The following is an 18829-nucleotide window of genomic DNA, read 5'->3' on the forward strand; positions in this document are numbered from 1 at the left end:
TTATGGCAAGTGAACTTGCACTAATATTTAAGTGGAGAATTACTGCTATACAGTTTTGTTTTTTTGTCAATGAGAACATCAAACAAGGAGGGACTTGCAACAAATTATCCAAATAGAATAACAAATTAACAACTGTAGCCTACACACACACATACTTGGTTTCGCTATCTTCGTGGGGATTCTCCAGGCGTAATGGTTTTTATACTGTACAAACTGTATATTCTATCCCCTAAACCTACCCATCACAGAAAACGTTTTTACATTTTCAAAAAAACATAATTTACTATGTTTATTAATGCATTTCCCCTGTGGAGACCGCTGGCTGGTGAATGTAGGTGATCTCAGGTTTTACTATGCTTATGGGGACATTTGGTGCCCAGTGCCCACAATGTAATATAAACCTGTACACACACATACACACACACACACACACACAGTAAAAGCATGGACAAAAGTAGGATAAGAGACAAGTATTCCATCCCTCAGCACCTCAAACCTTCACAAAAAGATGTTTTTATGTACAAAAAGCAGCAAGATAAGACATGAGATAAGCCAAGCAAACACTCTAAACCAATGACTCCCTTATCAGTATTGAGTTGTCTATTGCACCACACAAAATGTTCTGTTTACTGAATGAGATGAGGACTGCATATGGAAAAACTTAAAACTGTAACCAGTAAGCACTTTAAACGTAGAAAAGTCTCCAGAAAGGACAGGGAGCATGCATTAACAACAACAACAACATCAAAAATAAATATAGCTGCAAGCAGCAATTATCGGGGCCAAGCTCAAGACGACGATAAGATCGCCGGAAGTGTCAGACCAACTGCAACAATGAGCAATTAAAGACATTTTTAAGATGATTTTAGGCAAAATGGGTGAAAAAACCATATATAGAGTCACTAATAATATGATTTAATGGTTTGTCACTTTTGATCAATAGGTGGCGCAGTTACGAATGTGGTGTGGCAAGAGTGAGGAGACAATGACGCATACAAAGTTTGTTGTTAATATGTCAAGGCATGAGATAAAGCCTGAATAGTCATTTTGGCATCATGCCTCAAAGTTGCACTGCGGTATTCAAAAACGGTTTTGTCTATCGACACGAAGTCCATAACTTTTAGTCTGCACGGCCTGGAGATGATACGATTCGATTTTGGTGAAAATCAGACAAACGGTCTAGGAGAAGTTAGAAAAAGTAGGTTTTACAAGAAAATAAAGATGGCGGACAGGAATTTTGGCCAAATATGGCAAAATTGGTATCCATGTTTTCGGCATAACCAAAGGAATCTATTAAGTGACATTACAAAAGGGAAATTTATTCAAAAGTTATTAGCATTTTTGGAAATTTCATTATAATTTTTGATCAAAAGGTGGCGCTGTCTCAATATTTTAAATACATTCAGGGCATGATGCTGATGGCACATACTGAGTTTTGGAATGTTACACCATTGCATTCGTTAAGTATAGCAGTTCATATCACAATACTGTATTGAAGTCAATGGGAATTTCATGTTTTGTTCTATTATAGCGCCAACAAGAGGCACAATCCTACTATTTTTTTATGTGTATTCAGAGTGAGCCCATACATGTGTGTGTCAAATTTGGTGAAAATATCTCATTTCGTTTTGGAGTTATAGACATTTATATGTATACACACATAAAAAGCCAACACTTTGTCTATTAGACTGTTCTCGATGTTCAGGGCCCAGACCACTAATTACTCCAAAGATACAGATTCTTGAGTTGTGCAATATTGTGTTTAAGCAAATTTGGTATTACAAATCTGATCTTATTTAGCAATTACCCTTTTATGGACAGTATATAATACATATTAAAGGAACACGCCGACTTTTTTGAGACTTTAGCTTATTCACCGTATCCCCCAGAGTTAGATAAGTCCATACATACCCTTTTCATCTCCGTGCGTGCCGTAACTCTGTCTGACGCACCCACCGCTAGCCTAGCTTAGCACAAAGACTGGAGGTAGACGGCTCCAGCTAGCATACTGCTCCCAATAAGTGACAAAATAACGCCAACATTTTCCTATTTACATGTTGTGATTTGTATAGTCACAGCGTGTACAAATAACAAGGTCACATGAGACACAGCCATCTTCTAACCGTAAAATGACAATTTTTCATGACGGAAAATGACGTCATAGGGTGCAATCGTATTGAGCTAGGGAATCAGAGGAAAAATAATTTTGTTTCTAGCCCTTATGATTCAAAAGTTATTAGCATAAACATGAGTGAAACTTTGGACAGTTAGTGGCGCTAGAGGGATTGAGTTAGAGACTCCAAATTTGCTATGGTGACAGTTCAGACTATCCTCTATCAGTGTCCCAAATTTCATAACTTTCCCGCGGGCTGCCATAGACCCCCAGAGCGGAAGAAGAAGAAGAATAATAGGAATGCCTACGGATACAATAGGTGCCTCTGCACCTTTGGTGCTTGGCTCCTAATAGGTTTAAAAAAAATTGTAAAAAAAAAGATATTGGAGAAAGTGGAGATGTTTAATCCACTAATAAAAACAAACCCAAACCACCATGTCACTATCAATTCATCAACAAAGCCAAATCAGAAGCTGGATGTTACTTAGTAGCAACATGCCACATAAAACATTAATTTGTTGTATTAAAAGCACACATAGAGCTGCAATAAGTGGCTTGTGCAGCTTGAGGTCTCAGGTCTTGTTGTGGCCGGAAGTTGCCACTGTCACTTAATGCACATGTGGGAGCTGACACTCAACCTGGGGCAATTCAACACTACAGAAGAGACTGTTTTAAACATTGCTGTGGGTGCGAGATATACCCTCCAAGTTCCAACAGAAGATATCCAACCAGTTCTGGGGTTGAGAAAACCTAATCCCCTTGTCAGCATCATTAGAATCTCAAGATGCTTGTGCTCATTACTAAGGCATTTTTGTTTAAAAAAATGTATTAGTTTAAATTTATTAAAACTAGACTGATCACTGTAGAAAGAGGACTTCAATAAATATTATTTCTCATTCTACTCACAATAATCACTGTCACAAATGTTTAATGGCCAATCAATTTAAGTACAACAGGGTTCAACTAGCTGCAGTGATAGCAAAGTTGATGAGTATTTCGACCCCCTGGAATGTCACTAATGTGAATGGAATCAGAAGACAATGCAGTGTTCCAGAAACCCAGTTGGATGTGGTGGGTGGAAGTTGGGAAGTCACCTTGCAGACACTGCTTGAAGTGGCTAATGAAGTGTCTACACTCCAAAGCTGTGGCGGGTCATAGGGTGGCTCTCATTAGCCGTGACGGGTGGAAAAGACAGCTTCCAACAGCCACAGAGACTTAAACCATCACATCGAACTCCCTCTTTTCAGTTTCATTGGCATTCACAAGCCCTGGCTAATCACGCAGGCATCATGCCTAGCTTGCCTCGAACTGAACAGCCAATGGGAACACAATTCTAAAAACTAATTATGTAGAGATGTAAAATGTGTCCTGGTGTGGTTTGATGCACAAAAACAAGACTTTATCAAGTTTAAAAAAAAGATTTTCAGTGTCGCCATAATTCATGTCATAATTTGAAGGGGGGGGGGGGGGGGGGGGAGAGAGTTCCATTATTGTAACAGATGTCAACCTAAAGTCTTTCATTCCAAAATCTAATTTCCATTTAACAGTGAATGTTATCAGACAAAATCTTAGAAAAGGCAAAATAAACACATTTTACATTTTCCCAGCAAGAGCAAAACATCTTCACTAGACTGGTTGCTATTTTAAGGTTTATGCTTATCTTTTTGGACCTGATTACAACTGAGCATGTGTAGTAGCATGATACAGTATACTGCACCTCCTCAACTCCACCAAACACAGATAACACAGAGCAGCTCCAAAACACTGCGATGCCTTCTTACTACAGTGAACTTTACCTCACACATGTGAGTAGAAATCGAGACTCAACAAACCATTCGATTATTCTTTAATAAACCAAGGCGATTATGATAAGGATCAAGATTTTACGTTTACACAGAGATGGTAACGGTATCGCTTTCAAAACCCGTTTTCAAAAACTTGCACTTAGAAACCTACTTTAAAGTTTGAGTTCTCAGGCCACCAAAATGCTTTTGTCGTGTAAATGAACAGCCAGAACACATAAAAAGTTTTCTGTTTTCAGTTGAAAATGGTGTTGTGTAAGCCGCCCCTAAGTTAATAACTAATGATTTTTACAACGGAAGTGAATCAATTAAAAACTTACTTCAGCTAGACAATTACTTTTCTTCTTGAGCTGCTGTACAGCCAAAACAATCTTTGTTGAATTAATTTCCCATTCTCACTGTAAAGCTGCTTTGAAACAATCTGTATTGTAAAAATCGCCATATAAATTAAGGTGACTTGACTTGACTATAATGGGTAATATTACCCACACAACCCATTGCACTTTGGAGGAGGATTCAGTTCAGAACTACAAACATGAATAAAAAGTGTTAAAAAACATGGCGGGTGTACACGTCCGACGGTTAAGTAGAGAGGTTTAGATAAAGGGTGAATAATAATCAACATTTTACCTGATAAAACAATATTTATTTAACGTTGTTGTCCATGTTATGTTTCATCTTTAACAACAATGTGGACTTTAAAGATCCATCAGGCCATTAACTTTTAAATGCATCTTAATGCAAACACATGAGGAGAGCTCGCTGCATGAAAGATCAACGTGCAACTTTCTCTCCAATACAGTACGAAATTAAATTCAATTAAATGTGGAGGATTTTAACTGTGACAAGATGATTGACAGGCCAGCTTACACTGACAAAATGTGTGTAACTATGCAGAGCGTCCGTTGAAAGACGTGATAATATGTCCCAAATTGTCTACTTTTTTGCTATGTACTTTTTCTTCACAAAGAGTACATACTTTTAAGGCGTAGTTAGTATAAGTAGGCAAATTTGGGACGCAGCACCTGAGTTGACAGGGAAGGTTAATACCGAGTGTTGTGAGCCAGCTGAACCTAAACGAAACCGGGTTGGAATTGTAAGGTTTCGTCAACTCGACCTATTCTGAAAACTATCTTCGTGCAACAGGCCTCTGGAGGTGTTATCTGTAGATAATTTAAAGCACAAGAGTTAGCCTACTGCCTATCTAAATTCATTAGAATAACAAACTTTGCGCAATTTTCTGGCAAATATTCAACTCAGAGTTCAATCCATCAATTTGAAGTACTCGGTCATTATTGTACATTTTATAAACATACGGTATAACTGGACATTTAAGCAACAACATAGACAAAATTTAACTAAAATTATGACATTGCTGTGATTACTGATTTTGTGGTTTTCAGCAAAGAAGAATACTGAGAATAACTTTTTACAATCTAACCATTTTTCCTTTTTTGTTTTTGTTTATAACCATATGTCTCTGCGGTGTAGCTAGTTTTCCCTTCTTCCTCCCAGGTTGTTTAAAAGGGATAGGCTAACTACTGAAAACAGACATGATCAAATTGACAGGAATTCATCAGGTCTTGTCCACAGTATTTCCGAAAATCAGTGACTGGAAAAATTCTTGAATCTTAACATTAGGAAGTTCAAGCATGACAGTACATCCCATAGAAAAACAACAACATTCCTGACTTCCACTCAACCAGCAAGGAAATATTGTTCGTACAGCCATTTAATCCCATTTACTTTACACTGTGGACAAATGGTGGACAGTCTGTCTGGCCAGGAAATTTAACGTTTTGATTTTCGGTCTGATGAAGGTGCCCATGCATGGGAGCACTATTGTGAAGAACAGAACTACCTTCCGAGACTACATGTGCACAAACATTTGTAGGAGCTGGGATTTTTCAAAAGGCTTCAAAAAAGTAATCCTAAATCTTTCAGAATTTCTCACAAATTTCCATGAGGAAACTATCACCATAGTTTGCAGAGTTTTCTTAACCCCTAAATTGCACATACAACAAATGTACAAAACAAAAAAAACTTTAAAGGAACACTCCACTGTTTTTTGAAATAGGGCTTATTCACCGTCTTTCCTACATTTAGATAGGTGGGCAAACGCATTTTTGTCTCAGTGCATGCATTGTTTTAGTTTGGAAGCGCCACCGCTAGCTTAGCTTAGCATAATGAATGGAATCCTTTGTTGCCAGCTAGCATGTCATGAGTAAAAGTGATAAAAATAAAATAAAAAAACGAATTACTTCTTGTGGCCTGCGTATTCACAACGAGTACAAATAGCTATGCAGATTAAGACTAGGCGATTTCCTAGGCAGATATTGACTTGGGACTATATTGGGGTGAAGCACAGGTGAAGCACTGCTACTTGGGCGCAGAGATATCTATTTTTAAAAAACGGTGGAGGGCAATTCCAGCGTTATGGATGTGACATTTGAACTCATAATGACAGGTGAAATGTCTCAGAAAAAAAAAAACTTCTTACAATATTTAAATTGGAAATGCATATTCTCAGAGCACCCAATCTGGGGAATTGACAGGCAAAATATGTTTTTCTAAAATATATTTAAGCACCCCCAAAAAAGGAAAATATGCATGCGTTATGGATGTGACGGGAAATGACAGAGTTTTTGGTATACTGTTCGATTTCCTTTAAAGTCTGTGAACTTTTGAGTCCAATGTATAAATATTGCTATCCACATGATGAAGGGGTCTTAGCTGAACATAAAAATATCAATGTTTAATATATATATATTTTTATGAAGTGTATTATGAGGAAAAACCAACGTTATGGATGTGACAAAAACCCTGTTATGGATGTGACGCGTCTGAAATAGCCTACATAGAATCTGTTTGGAAAATCAACAATCAAACCATCAATGGCACTTTTGTTGACGCATAATGGCTGTTTTGACATTAAGAATACTGTCTGAAATGATTCTGAACTTAAAAAGGGTTTTGTTCTTTTGGTTAAAACTTTATTTTTTCATGGTAAAGATGACCTTTGCATGGAATTGCCCTGGAGTGTTCCTTTAAATGGTAAATTATGGCCATAGCAAAAGGTAAAACAAACAAAAAACAAATAAAGTCCTTTTGAAATTCACACTCTGGCACCTTTCCGGTTTGCGACATAGAATGTCAACACATGACATTTTTTTTATGTGTGGGAGCTAAACCACACTATGCACGGTACAGAGGAAGTGTTTTGACAGCGTGGTCACTTAATGCATGATTTGACACACCTCTATGCCCTGCTCTGCTCAATCATAAATGATCTTGACATGTTTGAGCACAGATTGGGCCCAGATGTTGCTGTGTGGTATGATTATCCTACATCTTCTCATCTCTTTAGTGGTAAAAATTATCTCAGCATGCCCAACATGCGTTTAAGCATGATGGATAGGCACGTGCAAAGTATGCTATAACAATCTGTTACATCACAGGTTAACCTAATTTCTTCTGAGGCCTGTGTGCAACTGAATGTTGGAGGTTGGTCTTTTATTTGTTTACTAATGGCCTTTTCCTTATTTTGTTTAAGGAAATTGGAAAGACCGGCAACAATGTTTTAATTAGATTCAAATGGCAGAATGAAGCCAAGCAGATTGTATTATAGTGTGTTCTTGAATATAGATTCAGCCAAATCAATGTAAGTGCCAGATTCATGTATTTACAAAATACTTATTTTCTGTTAAAAGGAAGAATTTTCTAAACTCATTAAATCATCTAAATCGACAACAAGTATGTTAGACCCTACCAACTAAGCTACTGAAAGAGATGCTTCCAGAGGTCATAGATCCTCTTCTTAATATCATTAATTCATCTTTGTCATTAGGATATGTACCAAAAACTTTTAAGCTGGCTATGATTAAACCGCTTGTTAAAAAAATGCAACTTGATTCTACAGAATTAGTCAATTACAGGCCGATCTCAAATCTACCTTTTCTGTCAAAGATACTTGAAAAGGCAGTATCTTAACAACTATGTTCCCTTTTAGAAAGAAATGATATCTGCGAGGATTTTCAATCAGGATTTAGACCGTACCATAGTACTGAGACAGCTCTCATTAGAGTCACAAATGATTTTCTCTTATCATCAGATCGTGGTTGTATCTCTCTATTAGTGTTACTCGATCTTAGTGCTGCATTTGACACTATCGACCACAACATTCTTTTAAATAGAATTGAAAATTATGTTGGCACTAGTGGAATTGCATTAGCATGGTTTAAATCATACTTATCTGACCATTATCAGTTTGTAGCAGTAAATGAAGAGATGTCTTATCGATCAAAAGTTCAGTGTGGTGTACCACAAGGCTCAGTACTAGGACCGTTGCTGTTCGCTCTGTACATGCTACCCTTGGGAGATATCATTAGGAAGCATGGCATTAGTTTTCACTATTATGCTAATGATACGCAGCTCTATATTTCTTCACACCCTGACGAAAACTCACAAAATCAAAAACAAAAACCAATTCACAAAATTAATGGAATGCATAGCTGATATAAAAAACTGGATCTGTAGATCCAGTATCTGTAAAACCGCATTTTTTCATCTTAAAACTATATCTAAATTACGTTATATGCTCTCAATGAAAAATGCAGAACAATTAGTTCATGTGTTCAAGACATCAAGGCTAGATAATTGTAATGCTATTATGGGTGGTTGCCCTGCATGATTAATAAACAAACTACAGCTGGTCCAAAATGCAGCAGCTAGAGTTCTTACCACAACCAGGAAGTATGACCATATTAGCCGGGTTTTGTCAACACTGCATTGGCTTCCTATTAAACATCGTGTACATTTTTAAATATTGCTGATTACTTACAAAACACTAAATGGTTTCACTCCCCAGTACTTGAGCGAGCTCTTAACGTATTATAGTCCTTCACATCTATGAATATTGTTTCTTTTAAAAAAATACCACAGTAACTGAGTTTTAGCCAGAAATAGTAAATCATTCCAGAAATCTCTATTCTCTACCTTTAAAATAGAAGCATCCACTATATGACAAAGTTACAAGTTAAGCATAGAAAGAAAACTGAACATGTTAAAATAACTAAATATCTTTGTTATCCTGAAAAGCATATGCCAGTTAAAGTAGGGTAATAGCCTACTGTATTATTTTAGTACTTTACTACTTGATAAAAATGCATGAGAAAGTATTACACCTAAACTACAGGAGAAGTTCAAGACATATGACATCAAAACCACCTGACATAGCCTAAGTGTAGTGGATCTCATTTGTAGGTCACTTTGAATAAATGTAAATGTAATATGAGAAACCAAAAGTCATGTAACAACATTCTGTGACAATATAAGGCATTGATTCCTGGATTTTTTCACATGAAAAAAAAAAAAAATCCACTTTTCAAGAACGTTACTGAATGTATGACTTTCTGTAATTTCTTGAGATATATCTAATGTTTGTTGTTTAAGAACAAAGATTACATATTCATTATTGAGACAATGTAGGTGCCTGAGTCTGAAGTAAGAGTCAAGCTAAGAGTGCTAGCTGACATTTGCCACTGTAAATGATTCCAATCAAAACGATTAAAAGGTCGCAAATCTGGTAATCTGAAGTCATTTAAATTGAACATGAATCTAAAAACGAAAGCAAGAGGAAAAACCCTTTAAACCGCTAGAATCATTTTCACCGCCTGATATGGAGGAATTTGGTTTAACAGGCCCTTCACATGCAAGTTTATTAAACAATAAATAGCTAACATTAAAGGATGTAATTATTCTATAGCTTAGGGTGCAAAATATAAAACAGCATCATTGCTGACACTTTTTCCGCACTGTAATGCTGTTATTAGAAATAAATCTGACCTGAAACGAACAAGTAATAGTTTAACGTTTCTATTAAACTGAATATCTGTACAATTATAGTAAGTCTTTAAACCGAGGAACGTCTTACTGGTGCTATGAAATAAAATACGGAAAGATTATTCAGCTGTAGTGTAGTCTACACCTCGTGTAGTATCATTGGTCTTACCATCGCTTGCTCCTCGGTGTTATACAGAAGACAGCACTGTCAGTGGATCTGTTACAAATGCTCTGAAAGTAGGCTATTACCGGCGTCTAAAGAGTATTGAACACTATCTTCTCATTAAACTGATGGACACTTCTTTGATAAACTTCCAATTTTCAAAGTGCACGCTCTGTTCAGATGTGACCCAGCCCCCTTGATAAAAAAAAGACCCTCCCATACACCACACGTGAAGATGGTGTTGAAGTTGTAGAGCTCTTAAATCATTTCAGCGTAATGTAACTACCTAACAGTGCGTCGACTGACCGTTGTTATCTGAAAATAAGATATTATCTGACTGAAAATACTACACCATAAATGAAAATTCGTTAAAAAATTACTCTCAAATAATGTGGACGTATAATAAACAGAATACAAATATATAAATTCAATAATTAGCACAGGTTATGATTAACAGTCTTAACAGATGATCTGGCTAAGATTAAGATTTACCGGTTATTGAGCACGTGCGTTTTGCTGCGGTTGGTGGATGTTTCCGGGAGACAATAGACCTGCGATTATAGTCATTGAGTAACAGTTTCACATTGAAACTGCAAATAAAACTGCAAAACTCTGATATTTATATTAACCTGCTACTTTCTAACTCAGCTATTTTTGGTTTCTGGACCCTTTAAATGTAATAAATGTAAAAAGAGTGAGGTGTGCTGCCAAAACCTTACGGCTCTGTCGCATAGCAACACATTTCGAAGCAAACACAAAAAGGGAGCGTGGAATGAATATCATGGGTGAAATGAGGACATTTAGCGACAGACGCACATTCGTTACCTTTTTGTTCTCTAAAAGATGCTGGAAGACGATATAACGAGGATATACACGCTTCCCCATTCACGCGCCGTTGCGCAACGTAGCGGTGGGTTTAACAACTGCTAGGAATAAAAACGAGTGCTTGGCTTCAGCTGTGAGATGTAACTTAAGGTGTACGTTACCATTGGTCCCTCTCTAAATTTGCCGCTCTGTTGAAAAAATGGCATGAATACGCAATGATATTAAATTATTTCTCCGAAGAGGCAGAATGCAGAGTCTCATCTAAATGACATGGAAAAATTTATGGAAAAAACGAAAGTATTCAGAGTCATAATTGTGTTGGTAAACATCTTTGTGATAGTTAACGTTGCTGTCATGCTTCAAATAAGCATTTATGCCATACAATTGGTAGCTAACCTAGCTATAGATAGCTTCATTAAACCACAAGTAAACATCATGTTGAAAGGGATGAAAGTCTGTCTCTACATCATTTAGATAATTCAGTATTAATGCTAACATTTTAGCGAGTGTTTGGGAAAATGAGGAGCAATATAACTTAACGAAATTTCAAATGAATTCTTACTCTGGTTTGATTAATATCATTTATCATGTACATTTAAAGTTATTTTTACATTTACAGTTTTATCTTGTTGGCCAGTTGCCTACTTCTAAACACGAACAATATCTTTGTTAGAGTGTGCTCCTCCACTACATGTAACATTGCATCAGCAGGTGTAATATCAGAGACAAACCTTAGGGAAGACTGCCATCTCGTGGTAGAAATTGATACCTGCAGATAAACTTTACACAACGAAAATGAATTATGATTTTGATATTTAACGATGCGAACGAACATTGGATTGTGCTCTAAATGTTTGAAACAGCCTGATTTTTTTTAACGTAAATATGTAAAGTAGCCTACTTCTTATATTCGAGACTCGAGAAAAAAACTCCCCTGTAGAAACGTGTTATGACTTCTTGCCAGGACTCAGGAGAGGGATACTGTAAGTGTTTTTTTGTAACAAAAGTTCAATTATGCATTATTTTTCATAAACATATGAAAGTCAGTCTAAGTAAGCTTATGCTACCGTTGGTTTGAGAACCCATGAGGTTCTGTGGCTACACTGCTTACATATTTTTAGACAGTAGAGGGCGACATACTGTAGCTTTGAAAGACTAGTAGCAGTGACATGTTGTAAGAATCCTGTATGTTCTAGACGACTAAATGTATTATTTACAATATTTGTGATGATTAAGAGGATTATAATTGTTGACAATGATGGTGATGTTGCATAAATTAATTAGCCTACTTGATTTTAGAGTGACGATAAGTAGGCTAGGCCTAACTAGGCATTAGACATTTTTAAAGGCATTTAAAAAATAATAATAATAATTGTATAATTCCATATTTACTACATGAAGAGTGTAGGCCTACAAATCACATGAAAACCTTTTCTTTTAATTGTATTTGTTTGATAAATATTTATATTAGGCTATCAATTTACATGAATAATAGTTTTCCATTTATTTATTTTGTTTGTTTACACAGTGCAATGGAGGAAAATTATTTATTTGTGCTTATGCTCTTTGTGTAGAAATAAGTAACTTAAGAAAATGAGACAAAAGGCTGAGTACAAAAAAAGACAATGCTTTTAATTCTGAAAATCCATGAAAAAAATACTCCCTGACTTGATACAAATGTTTAAATGGAGATAAAAAAAAAAAAAAAAAAAACATATAGCCTATACAAAAGTATGGGTCCTGCCCCGTTTTTATACATCTGGGAAAGTACTACATAATTTACCTTCTAAATGAACAAGAATCTCCTTCTATTAAATACTGACATAATTTAAAGGAAATTACATTATACTGCTATTCACATAATAACTGCTGTCCCAAAAAAGGAATTGTCTTAACAATATAAAATTCTCTTGTCGTTTAAAATAGATATAGTGTCTTTCTTTTTCTTTACATGTGCCTCTTCATGTGCAGGGCCAGGTGATCCGAGCGGGAGAAAGCTCTCTCGCACAGGTGGCACTGAAACGGCCTGTGTCCGGTGTGTTTCCTGTAGTGACGCGTCAACTCGTCCGACCTGGCGAACTTCCAGCCACAGCCTTCCCAACTGCAGTGGTAGGGTTTCTCACCTGTGAACAGAACGGGGGGAAACATTTATTATTTGTGTACCAAAAGGTTAAAAGTTAGAAATTAAGTAAAAACAACATGTGAAATAAAACTCCACCACATACCTGTGTGTGTCCGCATGTGCGCTTTCAAATGGGAGCTTTTCGTGTACGTTTTCCCACATCCGGGGAAATCACAGCTGTGCGTCGCAGTCCGTTTTCGTGCCCATGACCGACGCCCTCGTTTTGGCTTGCTGTCTTCTGGGTTTAAAAATCCCAGGAGCGGTGAGGATGGTGGAGTCAGCATCACACCTGGCATGGCCGGGTGATTTGCCCGCAATGGTTCGCTAAACATACTGTAATGTCCGTGATACTGCTGATGCTGGGCGTATTGAGGAGGAAAAGACGCGCTATTCATGAACTGCTGTTGATGTGCAATGTCAATGTGATGGTGAGAGTTCATTTCAGTGAGGATGCAGTCTTTCCTCCCTAAAATGTCCCGAGGCACATCGTGTTGCACGTGATGCCCATAAGTCATCACGCGCTGGGGTTCTTGTTCATAATAATGACCCACGTAGTCGTTGGCCATCATGCAGGATTGCTCGTGGTTTTCAGATTTGATTTTGTATCCCATGTTATTAGAAGTGGACACATGGTTTCGACAGTTCAGAGCCCTTAGTTCGGTGTACTCCAGTCTGTCTGCATGTCTGTCTTTAAAATCATGCGAGTCGCCATGATAATTCATGTCCGAGGTAAACAACTCGGCTACCAGACTGTGGCCGGGACGTGCGGTAAAGTTGTTGCCACAAAAAGCGTTCGGCGTCGGGTGACATCCATCGCTGTCGTATACAGTACTGCAGCTTTCGGGTGACTCCGGTAGAGAATAGGCGGGCGGCGGTTGCGCTGAGTTGTTGTCAATGTCAGAGGTGACCGAGTTGGACAGAATGAACTCTAGATCCAAAAACTTGGAAAGATCGTCCTCGTCTTTGGCCAAAGATGGAGATTCGACAATGCTGAACTCCACCTCGATGAGGGGTCTCACGTCTCCAACTGTCTTAGTTGGGTCAACTTTCCAGTCCTGAGGGAGGAAAAACATTCGGGTTAGACACCTTTCTCAGATGATTAAAATAAAATAAAAAAATCCACTAAGCAAGAATATTTATAAAGATGTAGCATTACACTGTAGGCTAAATTAGGCTAATGATTTCCAATGTAAACCTTTTTTGGGGGGGTGATTCACAACACAGTCAAACGTCAACTATCTTTCATTATGTTAACAAAACACTTAGTTCTTGCAATGTAGGCTAAAAAGGCTATAATGACAATTTTTATGTTTTGCAAATGAAGCTAGCCTACTAGGCTATAATGATCATAATTGGACGAATTATTATTATTTTTTATTTTTTTTACCTCTATTTAGGCTACCATAAATTTGAAGCATAACTCCTGCGATTAGTTAAACGTAAAATACACAACGAAATGTATAAATACACTCAATATACGTTTTAAATATAGTCTACCTTAAATAACTTTAAATGAAGAGTTGAACTCACCCGAACAATTTCAGACTGCTTTTGGTCTAAAATCTGGTTGCTTGAAAAAGTATTTATCGAAGGCAAAATCGCATCTGCAAGAGCCATGTTGCAAATGTTAGGGAGTTGTTCAGTCTCATTCATCCGAGACAGACAATGCGTCTCTAATACGTTTGACTGGCTTCCTACCTGTCCCATTATAAGGAGTGTCGTGTGGGCGTGCTCTCGTGACGTTGGTCATGTAGTTGTAGCCTATCAAGTATTTACTCTGGCTATCCTTAACAACATGTAAATACTGTCAAAGCACAGTTGATTATTTGGCCTATAATTAATAGCCTAAAACGTAAAATTAATCTCCTTGTTCCATTAAATTGTGAAGACTACTTAGATACTCTGTTCTGGAGGATAACAGAATTAGACATTCTAAAATGTGCACGCTGAACCTGCTGTTGCAGTTTCATTGCAAAAAATCTCACATCACACCATATTTAATAAGAATTCGGTTAATCATATTCATACGCTTGTGTAGATTCAAGAACAAAGTAAAAACCTTTACCTCCAAATAATTATAGGCTACTAATGAATGTAAGACTTCCCCCCCCCCACCCCTGAATTCTGAGTGTAGTTTGAGTGCTGAAGGGGGCGCCACAAACCCCATACTCGGCCAAACTTCTTGTAGTTTATTGGAGGGCCATTACATCAAACCGTATTATTTTGGTGAATTATTTTTATATAGCCTATATAAATCTATTAAAATGTGTTGAAAATATTCAATATAAATTATTTATCATTTTATTATTTATAGGGTCTATATTAAATGTGTGTGGTAGCCTAAACAATGCTTGATATAATATTGCAAACAACAAAAGAAAATGTTTCAAGAGGACAACAGAAATCATAGGCTAAATGAATTACTATTAAAACAAACCTTTTATATAATGTGGAGCCACATGTTTCAGTCAACTAGCCACATTACTGTGAGTTTCACCTCTTCATTCGTATTAAAATGAACCTGATCGAATGTGTCTGATGGGTATTAATTTATCCAGATCGAACTCCTGCTTAATTAGCATTTGAAAACCAGCTGTAAAATCTCGGAGCCATCGAAACAACATGATAATCTCAATGTTCAACAATGCAGGTACATGTTAGGTTAATGATCTCTGAGTCAATAGACCTCCTCTTTCAGTTGATTAAAATGTAAATGAATGGCCTAATGCTCTCGGGCTTATTTTAGAGACAAGGCTTTAACCAAAACACTCTATTCCACCTGATGCCTTCAAGACGTGGCATTAAAATTTATCCCCGACACAGTTAAAGTGTAGGTAGAATACAAAAAGCCTACTAGACATTTTATTTCAAAATTGCCTCAAATATTTTATGTCTGTAGGCCTATCTGAATATTTGAAACAGAATATTCTCGTTTTTCGCGTGCTGTTTCTTGCTCTGTGCAAACCAGCTGCATTTGCACAATCTGATTCTGTCGGTTTATATAGTCCAGTTATTTTTACCCTTTCTACGTAATTCAGATTCCGGTACAATTGCATTGTCTGGAGAGAGAGAGAGAGGTGGAAATGGAAATGGATAGAATTTCCTGAAATACAAAGAGTGTCCTTTCCCCCAGCACAAGCAGAGTAAGTTTAATTTAATTGTAAAAATATACAACTGAAGGCAACATACGTGCGAAATATTATTAAACCTGTTCTCGCTTCTGTGTAGAGCGCACACGCACACACACACACACACACACACACACACACACACATATATATATATATATATATATATATATATATATATATATATATATATATATATATATATATATATATATACTTAAAACATCAAAGCTGCATGGTTTCCCATTATTATAGTTGTTTATTATTATTATTATTATTTATTTTGTTTATCTGACCGCTACATACCATTTTTGGATGTATTTTGCGATAAGAGCCTTACGCGTCCTGTCCTTGAAAAGAACGAGAGTTTGGTTTAATTTTTTTTTCCCCCTCTTTGTTGTTTTCTAAACACAATTAAGGAGATTGCAGATTGGCAGACAGGACACCGTCTTCCCGGAGACATTCAGTTGTATTTACAAGATGCCTAATGTGGACAGAGAATTTTTTTCACTGTCCACTTTAACTGAATCACGAGTGAAGCTAGATTAACATTATGGATAAAAATGCGCGTCTCTTTAAAGATAATAGGCCCACATACCAAATATTTTATTAAGAGAAACAAAATGTATGTCGGTCCAGGTCCTGGAATACGCAGGGGACAGAAATAAAACCACATTAACTGTGTGCATTTCATGTTGTTTTTTATAAAATAATAATAATAATAATAATAATATACGTTTTCTTGTTCATCAGCGTTTTTTACCATAACACTGACAAAAGCATTCTTTGAGTGACTTTACAATACTGTAAATATGCCCTGATATATGAGTTGTGTTTGCATGGACTTACTTAGAATTTCCTTTGTTTTTACAGCATTTCCCTGATAATTTACGGAAAAAGATACTGGCTTTGATAGACTGCTAACACTAAACAGTATAGGCTACATGTGTGGCAGGATAAAACAAGCAGGCACGTTTTAAACGCGCGCACACACACACACACACACACACACACACACACACACACACACAGACACAGTAATTGGCTTTTGATGATATATTTAACAAAAACATTATACTCATTAAGTCATAATGGACTGAAGCTGTCTGAGCAACACTTCACTTGCATGTTATTTTCTAAATAAAAACATTTCATAATGTTTGTGTAAAACAAACCTTGCTTTCTGAGTATTTAGTCTAAGACATGCAAGACTTTTTTTCTTTTCTTTTTTTGATTTTTAGGGAGATCAGATAAGGAAAATGTTGATTTTATGAAGGAACACAATCCCAGAGTCTCCACCCTTACACACGTATGTCTTGTAAATGATACGTGAGCTTTGGCAAGTTTATGTGCAGCAAACATCACTGTTTACATCCATGTATACAGTATGTGCATGTATAATATTTTTTATTTATTTTTTATTAACTAGTTACACTGATACATGTAAATGAGATTGTGATACAAACACGGTCAAAGTAGCTGCAGTTAACTTTCTCACACACGGATGGACAATCAAACACTGACCCAACAGATTCCAGCCTGAATTCATGCATACATATCTATTTATCACTTTTGTATTAATGGCAAACAGGCATGTTGTAGCAACACTCCTTAAGACACGTTGAGAAGGATTGCCTTTCAGGGTACACAGGTTCCTTCATCATCATCCCTCTCCATTTTGCTGCTAAATGTAGTGACTAATGGCTGAGTCAGTCACCACACACCCACAATCAATTGTATCCATAAAAAATCTTGTACTAACTGATTACATTGTTCAGTGTTCAGTATTGCAGAAACCTTATAAACATTACATTAAAAGAGGATTTAGAAGTTTATGCCATTTATTACATAATTGATGAATTTCATTTCATTACAAAATCCTTACAATGGAAAAAAATAAATAATCAATTTAAACAGAAGATCTGCTCCTTTCCCTTTCATTGTTCTGTGGTGTCTTGAGTGCAGGTAATTACCTATCGCTCACCGACTCAACCACCCAGACAAATTTGTGTGGACGTAGGAGCAAATATTTGTGTCCACTGCAACGACCACCATCAGAGTTGCCCACTCGATCTTCCTGTGCTTGTCTAGCATACAAGAATGACAAAAGGACGAGTCCTTTCACTTCCACTGGACCATGATAAAGACCCATTGCAGAATCTCAGACAAGACAAGGTACAGGTGAGGACAAAACCTCTAGTGACTCAAAGGTGGTCTGAACGGCCGCAGGGCTAGTGTAACCGCACACAGCAGATTAACCAAGACTCTAACTAAAAAAGTTATACTGATGCCAAACTGCTAAATCATTGCTGTATGCACATAAACCAAATAATGGCATTTACTGTGGCTGATGGCCTCAATTTGTCTTTCTGTACTGGCTTTTCATTTAGGCACTTTGAATTTCAATTACAATCTAATCTAGAGTCTCCAGAATAGTAATTATCCCCCATCACCAGAGCAGGAGGGGAAACCCACTGTAAATACTCTCCCATGAACAACCTAAAAAAAGGAACAGTACCGTTGCTAATTTATCAAGGAGAATTAAGGATTAATCAATTTACTGAGGAAAAACAGCACATGGTCTACCAAGGGTGTGGACCAGGGTTATAGATAATCATGGGAAAAGAAAAGGAAAAATATGACGAGAAGCCCGAAATCCGACATAGCCTATTTATGAAATCACAGACGTGAAATATTTTTTTAAAGGAGGTGTAGCAACGTATTGCAATGAATGTCAAAATAGCCTTTTTGATGTGATTCTCGGTAAGCATTTACTCATGTCAAAGTCACATCATATAGAACTGCAGCACACCATAAATATATATTTACATCAAT

The 18829-nt window shown here is 36.8% G+C and overlaps 2 protein-coding genes across 2 annotated transcripts in view; both read right to left on the reverse strand.

Annotated features, from left to right (window-relative positions):
• slc6a9 (solute carrier family 6 member 9) overlaps positions 1 to 10086 on the reverse strand; it is a 49548-nt gene extending 39462 nt beyond the window's left edge. Inside the window, exon 1 of the mRNA XM_084410947.1 lies at positions 9926 to 10086. The gene's annotated coding sequence lies outside the window, so the exon portion shown is untranslated. The remainder of the gene's footprint in view (positions 1 to 9925) is intronic.
• A 2269-nt stretch (positions 10087 to 12355) lies between these two features.
• On the reverse strand, positions 12356 to 14559 carry klf17 (Kruppel like factor 17). Its single transcript, XM_084410597.1, has 3 exons — positions 14397 to 14559; positions 12970 to 13921; positions 12356 to 12867 (listed from the first exon to the last, which is right to left on the reverse strand). The coding sequence occupies exons 1-3, from the start codon at positions 14517 to 14519 to the stop codon at positions 12692 to 12694; spliced, it is 1251 nt and encodes a 416-aa protein (XP_084266723.1). The 5' UTR covers positions 14520 to 14559; the 3' UTR covers positions 12356 to 12691.
• Between the last annotated feature and the right edge of the window lie 4270 nt (positions 14560 to 18829).

The sequence above is a fragment of the Rutilus rutilus genome (genome assembly GCF_951802725.1).
Source record: "Rutilus rutilus genome assembly, chromosome: 6".
Taxonomy (NCBI): Eukaryota; Metazoa; Chordata; class Actinopteri; order Cypriniformes; family Leuciscidae; genus Rutilus; species Rutilus rutilus.

What these genes read in the sequence shown, in the direction of transcription:
- klf17 (XM_084410597.1), bottom strand. Translation starts at nt 14,519, where the DNA reads ATGAATGAGACTGAACAACTCCCTAACATTTGCAACATGGCTCTTGCA. An exon ending in AGCAGTCTGAAATTGTTCGG is followed by an intron (nt 13,922 to 14,396) that starts GTGAGTTCAACT and finishes TTCCTCCCTCAG; the next exon opens with GACTGGAAAGTTGACCCAAC. An exon ending in GCACATGCGGACACACACAG is followed by an intron (nt 12,868 to 12,969) that starts GTATGTGGTGGA and finishes TTCTGTTCACAG; the next exon opens with GTGAGAAACCCTACCACTGC.